This window comes from Pan troglodytes, chromosome 5, assembly GCF_028858775.2.
Source record: "Pan troglodytes isolate AG18354 chromosome 5, NHGRI_mPanTro3-v2.0_pri, whole genome shotgun sequence".
Lineage (NCBI taxonomy): Eukaryota > Metazoa > Chordata > Mammalia > Primates > Hominidae > Pan > Pan troglodytes.
The window spans coordinates 113,966,000-113,988,077 of NC_072403.2; the positions used below are offsets into that span (position 1 = coordinate 113,966,000).

At 33.7% G+C, this 22,078-nt stretch overlaps 1 protein-coding gene across 8 annotated transcripts in view; it reads left to right on the plus strand.

Moving 5' to 3' along the window:
• The window catches only part of GRIK2 (glutamate ionotropic receptor kainate type subunit 2), a 1,183,302-nt gene that overhangs the window by 1,142,382 nt on the left and 18,842 nt on the right, over positions 1 to 22,078 (plus strand). For 7 of the 8 annotated variants that reach the window (XM_009451673.5, XM_009451672.5, XM_054685483.2 and 4 more), the window contains 1 exon segment: positions 5,684 to 5,909. In XM_009451673.5, the coding sequence (XP_009449948.1) occupies positions 5,684 to 5,909 (226 nt within the window). 8 annotated transcript variants of the gene reach the window in all.

Below are 22,078 nucleotides of genomic sequence, written 5' to 3' on the forward strand. Positions count from 1 at the left end.
AATATTTTCAAACCAGAGGTCAAGCCAATGGCAGTGTTTTAAATCCTCGTTTATTCTACTCAGGACCCACCTTATTAGGAACATTGCCTTATTTTTTTTCAGCTTCACTGAGGTACAGTTGACCTCAATAAAATAATAAAAACTGTATATATTTACAGTGTTGGAGAGTCTTTCCTAATAAATTTGACAGCAGCTACGCACAGAGCCAGGCTGAGTCTCAATTCCTGAGTCTTTCCTGGTATCTTATCTGTATCTACATACATATATATAAAATTATCATAATCAGTTCAATTAATATATCCATTATCCTGTATTTTTGTGTATGTGGTTAGAATATTTAAGATCTATTCTCTTAGCAACTTTCAAGTATAAATTTGCAGTATAATTATGTGTAGTCACTATGTTAAATGACATAAGCTAGGCACAGAAAGACAAATGCTTCATGATCTCACTTACACATGGAATGTAAAAAAAGTTGAACTCATAGAAGCAGGGAGTAGAATAGTAGTTACCAGGGGTTTGAGGGGATGAAATGGGGAGATGTTAGCCAAAGGAACTTTGCATTATTGATTGTTCTTTCTTTCTCTGACATTTTAAACCTCTCCTTTCTTTTGAAACATCCGCCATTGGCATTTAAACATGCTCAAATCTCTTCAATCTTTTAAAATCTTACTTAAACCAAAATATTCTTCTATCTGCTATTCTGGATCTGCTCATCTTCAGGGTTGTACTTTTTATTTTATTTTTTTTTTCTTTTTGGCACTTACTGCTACCAGTTTACTTTCCTCAAATCCTTTCTTAATCCACTTTGATGTGACTTCTAAGAGCTTCACTCCCCTCAATTAGCCCTTGCTAAAATAACCAAGAAACTCTCCGTTGCCATATCCAAAGGAAATTATTCAGTTTTCACTGTTTGTAGTTTTCTAGCAAAATCACTACAAGGGACCACTTCCTCACTCAACTTTCTCTTGCCTTAATTTATGCAGTACTTAGATTTTCTTCCTTCTCTGTTTACTCTTTTTACGTTTCAGCCTCCTATGCCAGCTGGTGAAATTCAAAATTCCACAAGCCTTAATCATAGGACTCATCTTATCTTCCTCTCCTGTCTTTTTCCACATCTATCCACGACTTGGTCAATTGTATCTAATATGGCATTCAAAATCTACATTTTTAGCTTTGATATCCCCTCTGAACTCCAGACTTAATGTCTAACTTCATATTACAGATCCATTTGAATGTTCCTCATGGGTCCCCAACTCACTAGGTATAATCTTTCTCCCCTAAAATTTGATCTTCTTTCAGTTTTTTCCTCTGTCAGTAATGCTCAAGTGTAAACCAGAAACCAAGGACTTGTTCAACCTAAACCTCTTCTTTTTATATTTCAATAATTACCAAGTATTATGCATTACACACACACACACACACACACACACACACACACACACGCACACACCCCCTTTGAGTTTCTGGATATCTTTCCATCTCCAACACCATTTCCAGAGTCCAAGTACTGTTTCCTTAGACTGATGCTATGTGCTTCTAAATGGTCTTTTTACATCCATTGTAGTCTTAGTGATCTCTTCAAAATGCAAATCTGATTTCATCATCCATAGACAATCTGCTTCATAATTGCCTTCACTTCTCACTGCTCCTATGATTAAGGCATATTTTGTTCTTGCATGTTAACTATTTATGAAACCTGGACCCTGGTCAGTGTCTAAAATTGTGCCTATTACATGAAAGTAATTCAATACACATATTTTACTTATTTATTTTTATTTTCTTTTTAAAATTTTTAATAATTTCAACTTATTTTAGATTCAGGAGATACATGTGCAGTTTTGTTACATGGGTACATTATGTGATGCTGAGGTTTGAGGTACAGTTGATCATGTCACCTAGGTAGTGAGCATAGTCTGCAATATGTTTTCAACCCTTGCCCCCATCATCTTCCTCCCTTGGTAATCCCCCGTGTCTATTGTTGCTATCTTTATGTCCGTGAATACTCAATGTTTAGCTCTCATTTATATCTGAGAACGTGCAATATTTGGTTTTCTGTTCCTGTGTTAATTCACTTAGGATAATGGCCTCCATCCAGCTGCATCCATGTTGCTGTAAAGGACATGATTTTGTTCTTTTTTATGACTGTGTAGCATTCTATGGTGATACACGTATTTTAAATAAAAGAGTAACTTGGCTCTGTGAAAGCAGAAGTTGCACTGGGAAAAGTTAAACCAACAAGGAAGACTTTTCTATTCCAAAAAGGAAGAGAGAGATCAGAAGTCAATCTCTGAACTGGGCTGAAACTCTGGAGAGTTTTAAAGGATGGTTTGGGAGTTTTTAAGGGTAAAAGAGCTTTTAACAACAATTGGGTGGGTATGGGGGATTATGACCATATGTGTTTGCTAATTGGGATTATCCAAGGGAAATATAAACTTTCTCATATCTTCGTCACAGAAAGTAGTTTTACAACTTGGAACAAGGGACCCTCTGTCTGAAGTTAGGTTTCTACCTTTCCACAGAGACTGGAAGATAGAGATGCCTCCTTCCTTGATGATTACCTTTCAAAGGGTTGGCTCCAGGCGCTTTAGAAAGACAGTCTGGTGTTGAAAAACTGCCAAGAGCCTTTCAAAAAGATTTACATTTAAAAGGGACAAATAAAGAATTTACAATTACAAGAATTCAGAAGTAAATTATCTACGAGAGGGGAGGGAAAATACCTTGATGCTTAGGCTATCTGAATCATATAAGGGACTGAGTGAGCTTAAGATGGGGCCTGGAGGTCAGAAGGAGCCTGTCTAAAGTTTAAAAAGCTGAGGGAAGGCTTCAGGTCACCTTCATTACTCCTTATTTATTTTGCTATCATTTTCTAGCACTCTGTTCCTTAGCTCATGGTGCCCCAGCCAAAGAATACTTTCTTCAATTATCCCTCCCATCGAGTTCATATCCAAGGTAGCATCTCTTGAGTGCTTTCTCTCATATTAGAGAGTTCTTGATGTTGTAAATGCAAGAGAATGCATTTTGAGTTTTTGTTTTGTTGCATTTGTAAAATATTTCTTACCACTTTGAGGATCATTTATGCCATTCTGTTTGCTTTAGTCTTTATATTTTCAGTTGGAGGCTCTCCTCAAGTATCTGGTTATCCTTGGCTGTTTGATCATATTTAATAGATTTTAAAAGGCTCACTGCAAACTCTAGGTGCTTACTCAAAGCTGAAAAACTGAGTTTCACTGTGGGGTATATAGTGGGTAATTTAGTTAGAAAATCCATGAAATGTATATTTAGATAGAGTTGGTGTAGTGCACTGATTAAGATTATGAAACTTGTAGGAAATCTTCCCATGTTTGAGTCCTGGTTTTGCCACTAAGTAGCCATATAATTTTAGGCAAATCATTAACATCATTGTGTTTTGGTTTTCTTGTTTATAAAAGGGGTACAAAAATACCTACATATTTTTATAAAAATTAAAAATTTTAGTATTTGTAAATAATTTGGAATAGCATCTAGCACATGCTAAAATTTATATATGTGTAAACTTTTATTATTACTATTAATATTTATTTTGCTTGAAAAAAATTCTATTATTCTTTCTGGAGGAAGTATATGAATCAAGACAGACATAAGGCTGACTGGTCTCAACATTGGTTATGGATTTCAACTTATTTCTTCTGGTTTTAATATGGTCTTCCCTGGTTCAACTGTCCAGCATGCTCTTGCTTCCTCTCCAGAGAATAAAACCTCTAGTACCTGCTTGAGTGGGTTGGTGGAGTCATCATGCTATTCAGAGATAGGCTGTAACAATGTAACTGTTTTTAAAACATCCCTTCAATAAATTCTACTTTTTTTAAACCCATGTTTATTTTGGCTTTGAAAGGGATCTAGAACTGACTATCTCTGGACATTTGTGGAGTGAGGGTGTATTCTAAAGTTACCTATTTCCTGGTAGGTGACCAGCAGATAATCATATTTCTTAAACTGGGCTTTCATATTTATTATGAGAACTAAAACAGTTTGGGTGACTTTTCTATCTAAATATATTTTGCCATTAAAATAATAGAAATGCTTAAAGAAATGAAAAATCAGTGCTGGAAAGTATTTCAAGAATTTTAAGTGAGTTTATGTTTTGTAAAATTCTTATTACACCAATTAACTGTTAGTATTGTAGATCAGATATTTCAAATGTGAAATAATATGATAGTTCTTAGTAATTTAACATGAAACTATATACATTTGTAAAGGATACAGTAGCAACATGTCTTAAAGTTGGTTGGTTTTCAGTTGTGATTAAAAAAAGTTTGATGTGTTTATCACATGGATTACAGTAAAATGTTCACAATGAATGGATTTGTGTACTATTATAAAATATAATTATCTTGGCCAGGCATGGTGGCTCATGCTTGTAATCCTAGCACTTTGGGAAGATGAGGCAGGCATGTTCAGTGTTTCACTGGGGAGCAAAGGTTTGCATTTCTACCCGGTCTTAGCCCTGATTCTGTCCTTGTCTTTATAGAGCGCTCATTGTACCTTTTTCTTTTTCCTAGTAAATCATAAGGTACTTATTTCCATTTTATCATTGAAACAGTGCCAGGATTTTTCTCTGTAATATTGTGGGCCTGCCTTGTAGTGGAAGTAGTAGTAATATCACATTTATTTCCTTTCACATGTAGAAATAAAAGCACACTTAAACTGTAAAAAATATTCCATATCTATTTGCTTGAAAAGAGTTTTAACTTTTTATGATAATACAAGCAGTATGATGAATATCCTTCCTGTGTTTGTAACTTCAGGATTATTTTTGGTATTTGTATAATATAATAATTAAATGATGATAGGGGTTTCACAGATGAACTTTCAAGGAGCAGATGCTAACGTTTTTCCTGTTTATGTTTTACCAGGGCCTTCTGAACAAAACCTATTTTCTTCTTTTAGTAATGAAATTCTAGTAAAGCCCTCCTGAGAATTTTCAGTTGGATATAAACACTATTCAATTGTATTGGTCCAGGAATCTTTAGTTATTTAGTAGGCCTGAATAATAGATTTCTGAAGTCCAGCTTAAAGAAGTACTGAGGTGATCAAATTGTTTCTCAGTGGAAATGTAGACATCTTTATTTGTAACATCCTTATTTGTAACACATTCTGCTTGTCTCTTCAACCCATACATTTTTTGTGTATCCCTGGGGGTTAATGTAGCATCTGTGTTATGTTAACCCAAGCTGGGGGAAAACAAACAAACTCTTGGAGTCTTACAGTGTCAATCTGAGTGCAGTATTTCTCTCTTCCACATTTGTTGTAAAGAAATGTTGACAAATATGAAATACTCAGGTAAGAGACAAGCACGAAGAACTTCCTTATAAATCATTTGTTTTCTGTTGTATGTATAGCTTTCAGTGATTTACTGGGATGTGTTTTTAAACATGAAGATTTTAAAAAATATATTTGTTAAATAAATCTATACTATACCTAGAAATATGACGAGAAATTGCTATGAGACAGTCATTATACAGATTCAGATTTTTTTGGTATATATATATATATATATATATATATATATATCCCTTAAAAATTATATTGTTTAAGATGGTACAAGTAAAGTAAATGTAGTTCATTGTGTCTAAGCATTATAGGAGCACATGGAAACTAAAGAATACCTTTCTCGTGACCAACTTATATTTATTTTCTTCAGAAATCAAAAATCTCCACATATGACAAAATGTGGGCCTTTATGAGTAGCAGAAGGCAGTCAGTGCTGGTCAAAAGTAATGAAGAAGGAATCCAGCGAGTCCTCACCTCTGATTATGCTTTCCTAATGGAGTCAACAACCATCGAGTTTGTTACCCAGCGGAACTGTAACCTGACACAGATTGGCGGCCTTATAGACTCTAAAGGTTATGGCGTTGGCACTCCCATGGGTAGGTTATATGTCAGCTCTTTGTTCTTTGTTCATTAATCTGAGTTGCTGTAAGACAGGGGAAAAACAGTGTGTCCACGTATGCCATTAGGAATTTTGTTTTTACCAAATGCATCCTGCTACCTCTCTGATTGTATAAAAGCAGGTTATCATTTTGGACATATTCTTCTAAATAGATAAGTCAAAAATAGGAAAAAATAATTTCTATCAAAATGGTCAGTAGATATTTTTACTGTATCAGTGTTGAAAAACACACAGTATAACCCAGCTAACCTTCTCTTTTCAATCTTAAATTCAAAAAATGTTTTCTGAGTACACTAAAGTTTTTGTAACAATTTACTTTTTTAAATTTGTGGCTTACAAATATAGTATTTGACTTAGAGAGTTAACGAAAATAAGTGAGGCATAAATGGCTCTCATGAATATTATCAGAATTGTTTTACTTAAAAGAAGGTAGAAATAGCAGACTATTTACCAATGACATATCTAGAATATTTAACACTAAGGATTATTTTTAACATCCCCCTTCTTTCATATGGCAAATCATTTTTAGTCAAAATAATCAAATGAGATAATGAATTGTAATTTCCAGAAAACCATAATAAAACACTTGATTATATATATACAAACATGTATGAATATGTATATGATGGTGCCGTAAGTAAATAAACACACACACACACACACACACACACACATATATATAAAACATTACAGTACATGTGTACATGTAGTGGACAGAATAATGGCTTCCCAGAGATGTCCATGTCTTAATCCCCAGAACCTTTGAATATGTTACTTTATAGCAATATACTTTGAATATAGCATATGCTTTGAATATGTATCATAGCAAAAGATACTTTGCAGATGCGATTAAGTTAAGGATCTTGAGATGGGGAGATTTTCCTGGATTAACCAGGTGCGTCCAATGTAATCACAAGAGCTCTTGTAAAAGGGAGAGTGTAGGGTTGAGTCATAGTTACGATGTGATTATGACAGGGATGTGAAAGAAGGAGAGAGAGGGAGAGAGAAAGAGAAAGAAGAGAGAGGAGAGAGATTTGTGGATATTATTTTTTGGTATTGAAGATGTAAGAAGAAGCCATGAGCCAAGAAATGCCAGGTGACCTTTAGAAGAAATACAGTCCTTCAGAGACATCACTTTTAGGACTTCTGACATCTAGAACTGTGAGATAATAAATTTTGTATTGTTTTAAGTCACTAAGTTGATGGTAATATTTTAGAGTAGCAACAGGAAACTAATTGTACAGAGGGAAAAAAGTCATAGCATATTTTAATTACATCAATGTACTTTTTGAAAGAAAGGGGAAAACATATTCATGATTTATCACAGTAATATCTAATAATGCTGTACATGCTTTGGACCTTTACTTTTGCAAATCTGTCAATGACTTGGTTAAAACCGATCATTGATTTCTGGCAACTCTGAAAAGTCTAGGAAGTCCAATAATTTTCTACCAAAAAATTTAATACTAATAAATAATATTACATTTGGAAAATCATCTGAAATGTATTATGGTTTAAAAAAAAAGCTCGAATTAGTTTTGACAAAATTTTGAGATACTAATTCTTGCATTTATGTAGTAGAGTCTTAATAAATAATAATTGTGCAGTCATTATTGAAATGAAAAAAAACAAACGAGTTCTTACTCCCAAAATAGGCAAGTGTAGCTGAGTCCACATAATTGAGGGGTTAATGGTATAATTGGAATTGTCCAATTTTATTTCCAGGTAGAATACAATACTTATTAAAGAATTAAATATAAATATTTGCTAATTTGAAAAAGTCAATAAAAGCTCAGTTGTTAAAACTCAACAATAATTGTTTAGAACTTAGACCAACATAAGATATTTTGGAGGAGGAATATTTTATATTTTACATGTTTTAGACTTCCCAGTGCATAATGATACTGGATGCCACTGTTTTTAAATTCTCCACAGAAAATATACCCCCTTTATTACCTGCACCAGGGAAAGGCTTCCTCAAGCTTTGTCCCTGTTATTCCAATATTATGTACAAATTCAAAATTGGGCAATTAATATACTATAAATGTATTAAAATGATTGCGTTTTCACAATTATATTGCTGAGAAACATTTTTTTACTTCTCAAAATGTGTTAAATTATACTTTTATCGCCAGTAAGACTTTGGTTTATTGCCCTAGCTCTGTGTGATGGGAGTGCTCAAATCTTGGCATTCTGCATAGTTAGGTCAGTTATGGTTCTTTCCCTCAATAAGAAATACATACTGAACCCAGAAACTTCATGAGTTAATGCACCAGTTATTTGGAATTTGTGATGCACAACTTCTTTGATAATTTTTGAAATATGTTTTTTCCTAGGAAAAATCATATACTCTTAAAAGAAGAGGCTGATAATGTGCTATGAATAGCATCATGCAGTATTCTGCACACTGATATTCTGAACTTATTCTTGTCACTACTGTGCTCTTGGACAAGTAACTTGAAATTTATGGCCTCTAACTTTAATTTTTTAAACTAGTAAAAGAAGAGGATTGTATATCTCAGGTCCATTTAAATGCTAAATAATTTGGCAAATAATGTGCTTGATAGATTCTCAGAGTTTCGTCTAAGTTAGGCTAGACTACATGGAGAAATATGGTTAGCTGATGTCTTAGAATACATTCAAAAAATCAGGCACACTCTTAAAGTAGTTATGAGAGGTGGAAGCAGGGGTCTGTTAGGCTGCCATTATCCTATAGTTTCATTTGGGAAGAGCTGAAATAAACAAACACATGTTTTAGTATCATTTCTGAAAGGAGTGAGACTCATATATTACTACCATTTTCTCCGGGTTTGCATCGTCTGGATGAGACTCATATATTGCTATCACTCTCTCCCGGTTTCCATTGTCTGGATAAGGGCAGAGATATTTGTCTCTCTTTTGCTGTTCATTGTTTCAGCCACTATCATAATCTGCATTTCTCAACTGGGAAATTAGCATTTGCCTTTTATGTTACCATTGCTGAAGCATACTGAAAATGATAATAGTGTGTTAATATATTTACTTACTTACTTTAAAAATTGTACTTAATTATAAACAAAAAAAAAGGAATTCATTAAGGTGTGAAAAATATTCCTTGAGGTTCTTGCTCTTTCTCAGCAAGAGTTAATGAGAATAGCTATATTCAAAGCAGAGCAATATGGGCTAAGGTTCTGAAAAACTCAGATTACTTCCAGAAGTTCCCCAGGCTTTTTAATTTATATATTCAGGAGCTATAATCCATAGTGAAAATTTCACCTTTAGTAATATCCTATATGTGATCAAAGAGGGGAACTTCCTTTTCTTTGCTTTTATTATTGCTCAGATTTTGAGGTATTTTCAAGAAAGCCTATGTGGTTTGATGAGGAGATTAAAACGGGAAATATTATGAGTCTTTTTGAGTGGGAAATCAGAAAAAAAATTAAAAATTGTGCATATATCCACCCCTGCCCCATTTTCCCCCAAATTCATATATTATCTTCTTAGCCTGCCATGCCTCCTTCTAATTGATTTATTTAGGGGCCTCCCCATCACCATTCATCACTCTGAGTGTGATCATTACTGCCCAAAGTGTGCTGTGAGATCGCTGAATGACTCAGAATAAGCTATTTAATTAAGGAAGCTCTGTTTACACAAAAATACCTTAGTGGAGCAATCAACAATGATGTGAAAGTAAATGCTAAATAAGCTTAAGCAGGTTTAATTAAGTTTGGAGTGACATTAAATTCCTTCATAGTTTTCCTGACTGCAGCAACGTTATTTTAATGTGGCATTTACTGTGTGGTAGATTTTTGAAGTTGCAGGAGACCTTACTTGGTAAGTTAACTGAACTTCTTATTTCATTCAAAACAATATTTTTAAAGGCTCGGAGTGAGTGAGTTAAAAGCAAGGAGCAAAATCATAGCAGTTTCATTAAGGAATGTCTAAATTGTGTGAGCAGGTGCCGTCTTGTCTCTTATTTCACCATAGGTGATAATCTATTTATCTGAACTGGGAACATTTCTCCTCCTTAATAGCATTTTTGGCTGCATTGCTTCTCTCCTGACTGCCTGTACTTAAAAGCCTTCTTGGTTTCTCTTTTTCAAATGTTGAGTGCATATTGCACTTTGAGGACTAGGCAGACTCAGCAGTCCGTGAGCTGGTAGGAAAGCAGCAGTCTAGAAAAAATTCCATTAGGGCCAGTTGGTATTATTTTGCTTTGCTTTATGCAATTTGGTAGAAATATTATCAAATGACTGAAGGGTCTCATTAAGATGATTTCTATGTTTAGCAATGAGTTAGTGACCTCTTTCTTTCATGTATTAGTTCCTCACAACTTTAACAACAAGCAATGTATGTGGCAGCTGAAAAAGGGATGGAGGGAATTGTGCTCATATTTGTGCATATTATTGATAATGTAATTTTCTATAATTTCAGTTGTTTCTATTTTACTTGTGGGGTTAAATCAATAGTGAATTCCAGTCAGTGAGTGTATAATTATTTAACAGTCAGTGAGTAACTATTTCTGTGAACAAAACCCAAAATGAATTAGTCATATAATAGAGAATTACTGAAATACACACTATACATGAAGAATGTAAAGATAAAGTGGACATATTTACAATGCCCTTTAATATGAAGATTAAATTTAAAAATAATTTTAGCCATACACAAAGCTGTTTGTTATATACATTTTATTTCTCTCGTATTTACTGGTTGATTTAATTACAAATATTAGGGTATATTTTATTTAGTAATTGACTTTAATGTTACCTTTACAAGCTAATGCTTTAAAACAATATTATCTATGAATATCAAAAAGCAGTAGTACTATTAATAATCCTCAAGTAACTTTTATCAAATTATAATGTGCTTACCCATAATTAGCCTAAAGTAAAAAATGTAACAATAGGTTATATTATTGAGTTTTTATGGTAGAAGTGCACTACGTTGACATATAAACCAAATGAAATTTCCTTTTTTTACTTCTATTTTCTAATGTTAAATGCTTAAGATTCACTCTTTATTTTTAAATTTCTCATTATTTAGTGAGGTAAGAGATGTAGAATTGGTACCAGTGGAGGTACGTTGTTTGTTTGAGGCAGATGCCAATGTTTGCAAAAATAGAAATCAGTATGAGAAGAATGTCGTTCCCTGTTTTATTCACCATCCATTTCTAAAATTCTCAATTTATCATATAATAAGTACTGAAATATTCATCATTATAGATGCATAAAATTGCCAGCCTTCAGTTTTTCAGCTTTACTGAAGTGAATGAATACATTTGTCTTCATTAGTTTAACATAATGCACAAAAATTGATGCAAATTATTCATCTTTCTGCAGGTCAACCCTTCCATTAAAATGCATTCTATTTTCCCTTTGCATAAGCAGCACAATTTTAATATTTGAAGTGATTTTGCAGGGCTAAATCTAGATCTAATAATTTTCAGAGACTGAATTAAACAAATAAACTCAAATTACACCTGTTCAAGCTGTACATTCCTGGCATATTTGTTAAATCTAGATTATATGTCACTGAAAACATAAGAATCTCAGTAAGTTATGCCTGCTCCACAGACATCATTAACAGGCTGCATGCTACAGTCTAGGAGGCTTCAACAGGGAATTTGATGAATTGTGAGCACCACTGTGAACAGCCGTGATTAATATTGTAAATGTTGACCAAATGGTACCCAAACAGTGTAGAAATGGATAATTCTCATAAAACAGAGTTCTGACAGATTTTATACACAAAGATTGGATCATTTAATTCATTTACTTATTAGTCCAAGACCATGGCTTCAAATTTTACTTTACTTTAGATCAGTTAGCCACAGACTGTCAGACTATGTCAGATAGTTGTCCTTGGGTTAGCAGAGGTGGGTAAGATCAATGAGGAATCACTCTTATTAGAAAAAAGCTAGTCAAATGTTTGTTCTAAATACCAAACCCAAATGCTTTGCATTTGCTGACCCTCATGTGACAGACATATTCGTAGCATGTTGCATGGAGTCTTTGGCCTTTGTAGTCAGATGACTTGTGTGCAAATTTTAGTTTCACCTGGATGAAACCTGAAGAAGTTACTGAGTCCCTATTACACTTAGTGTCCTCATGTATAAGCAGATATAACCATGTTCACATAATTGGATTGTGATAAAGATTAAGCATATTATATTTTTAGTACTTGAATCAGAATAGATAGATAGCATAAAGAATTTTAAAGAAATGTTTTGATCACTTCTAATACGAGGTTTTAGAAAATTTAAAAAAAAAGTGTTTTGAAGTAATGTTCTCTAATAATTGAAAGAATATGTTAGTGGTCTCTATTTATACATTTTTAGAACTGTCTTGTCTTTGTATGTTTAGGGATATTAAATATATAGCCGAGAAAGCAGAGTATTAGTATGACCCACTGTTAACCAGCTGGAAACCTGTTTCTAATGAAACCTACCTGGGATTTTACCATCAGCCAATCAGTATATTGTAATTAGATAACTATCATTTTGTGGGATGAAAGTGATTGATATCTACTATATAAAGTTAAGAAAATTCCTATCATAAGGCATTATCTGAACAAGCAAAATGGTTTTCATTTCCAAACATGTCTTGAAATTTTAGTAACAGAGCTCAAAATGTATTAGGAGAAGTATCATCTCTAAAGACATGTTTAGTAAACAATCTTTTTAGTAAACAGAGCTCAAGATATACTAGGAGAAAAATCATCTCTAAAGGCCTGTATATTTTCTTTACATTTGACTAATCTACAAGAATTTCATTACTCTTTCCTGCTTAGCTCTGTAAAATAATGAACATAAAATATAAACATAAATCATCTTTCTTTTTTAGAAGACAGATAAGGAAAAACAAATTTGACATAAAATAGAGAAAAATGCAATATTGGACATAAACAAATGCCTGTTATTAGTTCAGGGACTTAGCTGGAGCTTAGTGAGACCAAAGCAGACAGACCAAACTGCAAAAGGGACTTAAGCAATACTTAAAGGATGGGTAGTTCACTGTCTTGAAAAAAATATATTTTTTTCTTCCAATTTTAGGGTTCTTAATGATTAATCAGGATAATGATTTAATATAAAATGGTCCAACTCTTATAATTCTTTCCTTGGAATTTTACATTAGATTTGGAAAAAAGCATAATAGTAAGGAAATCATTGCTGACATAACCATTCCTAACACTATTCTAATGATTGCTGATGGCAAAATCATAAGAAAGGTAGGATTTATAGGATAAAATTATTTCTATTTTCATACTTAGTGTCAGAGTTTCATGGTTTAATACTCAAGAAATATGACAGCAAATCTATTTCACCAGTCACTTTTAACTAATATATATGAAATATGTCAGAACCAGTAAAAATAGTTGGCTGTTTCATTACAGGTTGATAACATTTTCTTTTTCACAAGTTAGAGGATATACAGAATATTAATAAAAGGCAACTGTCTAATACATATACTCTATAATTTGAATTCTTCATTGATACATTTTATATGCCATATATAAGCATCTCCCTTTATGATCTTAGGTACCTGAATATTTTCCTGCATATTCTATAAATATTCCTTCAATTAGAATGCGTTTATATTATTTAAAAAAAATTTTTAAACTAAACATTTATAATGTGTATATTTATGACGTAAAAGCGACATTGTGATTTATGAATACAATAAGGAATGATTAAACTAATTAGCATATCAATCACCTCAGATACTTATCTTTTTATGGTGTGAACATTTGAAATTTACTCTATTAGAATTTTTGAAATGTACAGTACACTGTTACTAATTATATTCACCATGTTGTGCAATAGATTTAAAAAGACCCTGTTCCTCTTGTCTGAGATTTTTTACCCTTTGACCATCATCTCCTCATTTCTCTCAACCCTCCAGCCTCTGCTTTCTGTTTCTATCAGTTCAAATGTGTTAGATCCCACATGTCAGTGAGAATATGTGATATCCGTCTTTTTGTGCCTGGCTTCTTTCATTTAGCATAATATTCTCTTGCTTCATCTAGGTTGTCGCAAATGACAGAATTTCATTATTTTTTAGGGCTGAATAGTATTCCATTGTGTGTATATGTACTGCATTTTCTTTATTCTCTGATCCATTATAAATATAAGGTTGATCCTATAACTTGGCTATTGTGAAAAGTGCTGCAATGAGTAATGGAATGTGCACATCTCTTTGACAAACTGATTTCAAATCTTTTGAGTAAATACATAGAAGTAAAATTGAGGGATCATATGCTAATTTTACTTTTAGTTTTCTGAGCAGCCTCCACACTGTTTCCCATGATGGTTGCACTAATTCACATTCCCACCAAGAGTATGCAAGGGTTTCCTTTTCTCCACATCCTGATCTGATGGTTTTATAAGGAGTTTTCACTTTTACTTCTTTCTTTCACATTCTCTCTTGCCACCACCATGTAAAAAGTGCTTTTCACTTTCCTCTGTGATTGTGAGGCCTCCCTAACCACATAGAGCTGTGAGGCCATTAAGCCTATTTTTCTTCACAGTCTCAGGTATATCTTTATCAGCAGCATGAAAATGGGCTCATACAGAAGAATACCATTGAAAGGCCTTAATTTTATAGAAGTATAAGAAATTCATGAGCAAAAATGATAAGGATACAAAAAGAGTAATTTCATCTTTAAAAATATATCAATCCATAACATTTTAATCACCAAATGGTGTCAGATAAAAGTGAACCAATCTTTCTGATACCTAATAATCTTTTCACATTGTGTATCTGTTCAATCAGTACCTTGCTGAAAATTTTCTAGTGGTGCTCTCGAGCTATCAGATAAAATACTAACTCCTAACAATGTCATGCAATCCCTTTCTTTTACCTATCTTAAGATTCCTGTATTATTAGTCTGTTTTCATGCTGCTGATAAAGACATACCCAAGATGGGATAAAAAGAGGTTTAATTGGACTTACATTTCCACACGATTGGGGAGGCCTCAGATTTATGGCGGGAGGTGAAAGACTTATTACATGCTGGCAGCAAGAGAAAAATGAGAAAAATGCAAAAGCAGAAACTCTTGATGAAACCATCAAAGATCTCGTGAGACTTATTCACTACCACGAGAACAGTATGGGGAACCACCCACATGATTCAATTGTCTCCCACTGGCTCCCTCCCACAATACATGGGAATTATGGGAGAACAATTCAAAATGAGATTTGGGTGGGGACACAGAGCCAAACCATATCATTTCCTTTCTGAATTTATCCCCTCTTCCCTACATCTAACCTGATAACAATACAAACAAGTTGGGTTTCCTTCTGCCTGAGTTGACCTTTTTTCACTCTTCCTCCAATTTTCTGGTTGAATTCTCTCATCCAAATAAATTTCTTATGCTGACCTTTTCATCTCTTTACACACTTTTCCTAGGCTGCCACAGAAATATATATGATCTCTCTCTTTTGGAACCATAGCACATTTTCAGATATTCCTATATAGTATTTGGTATATAATATTACAATTTTTAAAGTATCTTTTTCTCCATTAAGATGATAATATGAGTGTCCTAATGGCAAGGACCATTAATGAATCAATTTTTACCCATACTGTCTCACTATTAATTGTTAAGTACATAAATATTACTTAGCGTAGCTGTGAGATCCTAAGTATATAATGGTGAACAATATAACCATGACCCCTGCCCTGCTAGAGTTCTCAGTGTAACAAAGACTACATAACATTTAGCAAGTTTTTACAAATAAACAGGGTAATGTGTTACAGAATTATGTGACAGATGAAACTATAATAAATTTGTCTTCAGGAAAGGTAAGCAAAAAAGATTACTTCTATTTGATAACAGGCGTAAGAATGATAACTCTTCTTTTACTTTTGCTACCTTTTTCTTCTCTCTCTTCTCTTTCCATCTACATTCCAGTTTTGGAAAGGTGTACATAGAAAAGGAAAATGATAGTGAGAGCATCTCAAATCCATTTTGTTCATTTCTTCTAGATTTAGAGGATAGGATGAGGTACAAGATATCAGGGCCATGGAAGAATTTAGCCAACTATAAATGACACTGTTCATGTAGAAATGAGAGAAGAGAGGTTAAAAATCATCTGGTATCAAGAGAAGAAAAAAAATGTACTAAAGACATACCTAATAAATAATTATCTAATAATGCAAAGAACTTTTAAAACACAATCATAATAAACAACCCCACTAAAAAATGGTCCAAAGATCTTAACAGACACCTCATCAAAGGAAATACACACATACCAAGAGAGCATATGACAAGATGCTCCATATCATATGTCATAAAAGAAATGCAAATTAAAATAATGCTTTATTTAAAAAGCAATGAATAAAAATTGCAAGAGTAAGTTGTTACCTATCAATAATAACCTTGAATGTAAATTAATTCTTCCATCAAAATACATACAGTGGCTGCATGTATTTTTAAAAAGATCAAATTACATGTTGCATATAAGAGATTCTTTTTAGCTTTAAGAGTATTCATAACTGAAAGTGAAGTGATAGAAAATGTATTCCATGCACATGGTAACCAAAAGTCAGCAGGGATGGCTATACTTAGAGTTCAAGTGAAAAACATTTATAGGAGACAAAGAAGGTCATTATTTAATGATAAAGGAGGAAATAAATCAAGAGGACATAATAATTGTAAATATATATGCACCAAATATTGATTCACCTGAATATATAAAGCAAATATTAATGGACTGAAAAAAGAAATTAAAATAATAGTAAAAGGCACCAATACCCCACTTTTATTAATAGGTAAATCAACCAGACAGCAAATTAACAAGAAAATACTGGGCTTGAACTGCACTTTTGATATTGTTTTGCTCTGTCCCCACCCAAATCTCATGTAGAATTGTAATCCCCACATTTTAAGGAGGGACATGGTGGGAATTAATTGGATCATGGGGGCAGATTTCCCCCATGCTCTTCTTGTGATAGTGAGTGAGTGCTCACGAGATCTGATGGTTAAAAAGTGTGACACTTCTCCCCACAACCTGCACCCACTGCCACCATGTGAAGAAGGTCCTTGCTTCCCCCTTAGTCTTCTTCCATGATTGTAAGTTTCCTGAGGCCTCCCAGTCATGCTTCCTGTGAAGCCTTCAGAACTATGAGTCAATTAAAACTCTTTTCTTCATAAATTTCCCAGTCTCGAGTGGTTCTTTATAGCAGTGTGCAAATGGACTATTAAAACTTTATATGGAATGAACCTAACAAACATATATAGAACTTTCCATTCAAGAACAGTAGAATGTGCTTTCTTCTCAACTGTCCATGTAACATTCTCCAAGACAGGGCATAGTTTAGGCCATGAAACAAATCTTAACAAATTCAAAAAGGTTGAAATTATGTATAGTATTGTTTCTGACCACAACAGTATGAAACTGGAAATCAATAACAAGAGAAATCTTGGAAAATTAACAAGTATGTAGAAATTAAACAACATGCTCCTGAACAACTAGTAGGTCAAATAAAAAATCAAAAGGAGTGTTAAAAAATATATTGAAACAAATGACAGTAGAAACATAATATATCAAAACCTGCAGAATGCAGCAAAAGCAGTTCTCTAAGGGAACTTTATAGCAACAAATGCCTCTACTTAAAAAGAACGAAGATCCCAAATAGCCTGACATTATGCCTCAAGGAGCTAGAAAAGGAAGAACAAACTAAACCCTAAAGTTAGTTAGCAGAAGTAAATAATAAAGATCAGAACAGAAATACATCAAACAAAGAATAGAAAAACCATAGGAAAAAAACCCAATAGTCACTTCTTTAAAAAAATAAACAAAATAGACAAACCTTTTACTAGGCTAAGGGCAAAAAGAGAGGCGACTCAAAATCAGAAAGAAAAAGAAGGCATTAAACTGAAAACTCTAAAGCATTACTGAAAGAGATTGAAGACACAATAAGTAGAAAGATATCTATGTTCACAGATTGGAAGAATTAATATTGTTAAAAATTTTCTTCCTGGCCAGGTTCGGTGGCTCATGCCTGTAATCTCAGTACTTTGGGAGGCCGAGCTGGGTGGATCACAAGGTCAGGAGTTCGAGACCAGCCTGACCAACATGGTGAAACCCCATCTCTACTAAAAATACAAAAAATTAGCTGGGCATGGTGGTGTGAGCCTGTAATCCCAGCTACTCAGGAGGCTGAGGCAGGAGAATTGCTTTAACCCAGGAGGCAGAGGTTGCAGTGAGCCAAGATCACACCAATGCACCCCAGCCTGGGTGGCAGAGCAAGACTCCATCTCAAAGAAAAAAGAAAAAAAAAATATTTCTTCCTACCCAAAGCTATCTACAGTTTTAATGTAAACTCTCTTAAACTTCCATTGTAATTTCTCATAAAAAATAGAAAAGCAATCCTATAGATTATGTGAAATTACAAAAAGGCCTAATACTCAAGGCAATAATGAGCAAAATAAAATAAAATAAAGCTAGAGGCATCACAATATCTGATTTCAAATTACACTGCAAATCAATAGTAATCAAAATAGCATGGTACTGCCCCCCCGCCAAGAAAAAAATAGACATATTGACCAATGGAACTGTATGGAGGGTGCAGAAATGAACCCACACATGTATGGTCAATTGTCAAAACTATCAAGAACACCCAATGGAAAAAAACAGTTCTTCAATCAACGGCGTTGAGAAAACTGGATATCCACAAGCAGAAGACGTAATTTGGTCTTTTTCTCACAACACATACAAAAATCAACTCAAAATGCATTAAAGAAAAGAATTAAAAGTAAGGTCAGAAATTGTAGAAGTACTAGAAGAAAACATAGGGCAAAAACTATACAACATTGAGTTGGGCAATATTTTTTTAGATTTGAACCCAAAAGTGCAGGCAACAAAAGCAAAAATAGACAAATGGGATTACATCAAACTAAAAGCTTCTACAAAGGAAGGAAAAAAAATAATAGTGCGAAGAGACAACCTAGAGATTGTGAGAAAATATTTGCAAGCCACACACTCAATAAGGTGTTAAATCAAAACTATATTAAGAACTCAGACAACTGAATAGCAAGAAAAAATTATTTAAATGAGTAAGGGACCTGAATAGACATTTCTCAAAAGAAAACATACAAATGGCTAACAGATATATGAAAAAAAATTCACCATTGTTAATCATTGGGGAAATGCAAATTAAAACCACAGTGACATATCACCTCACACTAGTTAGAATAGCTGTAACAAAAAAGACATAATGTATTGGAGTAATGACAAGCTAGAGGAAATGTAATATTATTAGTAGTCTACTTCATAAAAATATTTTCCCAGAACCAAAGCGAGCAACTAGTACCAAACCACTACCTAATGCTAGGTCATATACAGCATGTAATATAATATAATTACAATATCTGAATAACTAATGAATATAAAATAAAAGAAACAAATGTCCTTTAGGAGGTGGCCAGAGAGGATATGTCATATGAAAAAAAAGCAATACCCAGTAAGCCCTTTAGACTTTTAACAAAATGTATGAAGGATTTGGGTTCTATTAAGGAAGAACAAAAAGCATATTTTTATTATTTTTTTCAAAAATTGGTTTCATCAATTTTAGTATACAGCTATATTTAAAGAGTTCTTATAACTCTTGTCCCACAAAATTATCTTGCAAATAGACTTCAAAGCCAGTTGTGGAACTGTGTTTTAATACAAGCAGTGTGCTGTGAATTCTTATGAAGCATATGGAGCAATAGATGAAAAAGGGAACCTACAAAAAATACAAATTGGTAAGCTGTGAGTTCACAGTATGTAAGTTCGAAGGCAGAAAGGAGAGTACATAGGGTCAGACAGAAAAATCTAATGAAGGGGCAACATATTTTCGACAGAGAGAACACATGTAATAACAATAGTAATTGTTATCTAAGGTTATCTTACTTTACAATAAGTATTAATACTAATTATTGTTTCTAAAGCCATACAAATTGAATTTAAAAGAAAAGAATTTATGGGGACATTAATAAGCGAGAGGGAAAAATTCTTCCCCGACAATAAATTTAAACATTATAAACAAGTTTTATTTAATTTTTTCTGTTCTTTCCTTTAATAGATAGATGGAAGCCTTTACTTTGCTAATGTATAATGTGAATTTGCATGAGATATATTTGATATGTAGTATTAATCAAGATTATTTGTACCAGTAATCCTTTACAAATCAAACAGATGTACATTTACCAAAAACAGAAGTGCATGTGGGAATAGCCAGTTTGGGAAATACTGTTGTAAAGAGTTTTAGAAGGAGATATATTATAAAAAGCAAGAATGATTTTGTTTCTGACCCTTGTAATTGATTAAAGCATACAGAAGCTTGATTTGAAAGTAAAGAAACATTTGAAAGGCTGAATGAGAGGTTTCCAGAATATTACATGTGTTCTCTCTGTCGAAAATATGTTGCCCCTTCATTAGATTTTTCTGTCTGACCCTATGTACTCTCCTTTCTGCCTTTGAACTTACATGCTGTGAACTCACAGCTTACCAATTTGTATTTTTTGTAGGTTCCCTTTTTCATCTATTGCTCCATATGCTTCATAAGAATTCACAGCACACTGCTTGTATTAAAACACAGTTCCACAACTGGCTTTGAAGTCTATTTGCAAGATAATTTTGTGGGACAAGAGTTATAAGAACTCTTTAAATATAGCTGTATACTAAAATAAGATAATGCAATTTCAGCATGTTAAATATAAGATACATTGATTTCAGGATATATTTTTAAATATAGGATAATGTGATTTCAGTATATTCATTATTGGACAATTTGCTGTGCAACCTTTAAAGAAAAGTTATTTATCAATAAATAAGCCTCCCTCAGAATTAAAAGAAATGCTGACTGCATTTACTTTATTAGTCCTATATTATCTAGACGTAATGAAATAAGATAAAGAGAAAAATGTTGGCATGTAAAATTGAGAGTTTGTACAGGGTAGTAAAAGAGCAATAGAAGAAATAAATCAATATATTGTATATAATAGACTTAAACTTTAAAATTAAGTATTTAGAACTATGTGCACATTTCATTCTACAAGTAAGGTTCCTAGAATGATAGAGAGGAAAGAAAGGAAGAAGGAAAAAAGGGGGAAGGGAAAGAATGATAGAGGGGGAAGGGAGAGAAGAGCTCAGGAGGGAAGTGGAAGTTAGGGAAGGAAGGGGAAGGGAACAAAAGAATACAGGGCCCCAGCACGGTGGCTCAGGCCTGTAATCCCAGCACTTTGGGAGGCCAAGGCGGGTGGATCACGAGGTCAAGAGATTGAGACCATCCTGGCCAAGGCGATGAAACCCCGTCTCCACTAAAAATACAAAAATTAGCTGGGCGTAGGGTGCCTGTAATCCCAGCTGCTCGGGAGGCTGAGGTAGGAGAATCACTTGAAACTGGGAGGCGGAGGTTGCAGTGAACCAAGATGGCACCACTGCACTCCAGCGCCTGGGCGACAAGAGCAAAACTCGGTCTAAAAAAAAAACACAAAAAACGGAATAAGAAATAAAAAGAGAGTACAGGAAAGGCAAAAAAAGAAAAAGAAAAAAGAAAGGGAACACAGAGGAATGAAAAAGTAGGGAGGGAGAAAAGGAGGGTAGAGGGAGAAAAGGAGGAAGGGAGGGAGGGAGGACAGAAGGAAGGAAGGAAGCAAGGAAAGAAATAAAGAAGAAAGATAAGAATAACTCAATTTAATAAACCCAGCAAGTTAGCTCTGAAATATTTGGTGAGTTTTGTGTTCACTGTTTATAATAATCACAGTTTAATCTCTTAAGGAGTTTTAATCTATGTCTTGGGAGAGATTCTCATGAAATCACAATATTACATAAAAATATTTGATTAAAGTTTAACGTAAAAGGGACATTTAGAGACAATAACTCTATTGTTGAGGAAGTTCTGGATAGATACATTTGTAGTTTTTATGTGCCCATCCATACGCTGTCATTGTATGTCACTTGAAACTGCCTCTATACCTCCTTTGAGGGCTCATTCGGAGCATCAGGTCTTATACATCTGACATATGAAGAGGTTTCACTATGTAATAACTGTATGTACTATGACTGCCTGCTTCCCTCCCTCCCTCCCTTCCTTCTTTCCTTCCTTCCTTCCTTCCTTCCTTCCTTCCTTCCTTCCTTCCTTCCTTCCTTTCACTCTCTGCAAGCTAGGACTTTT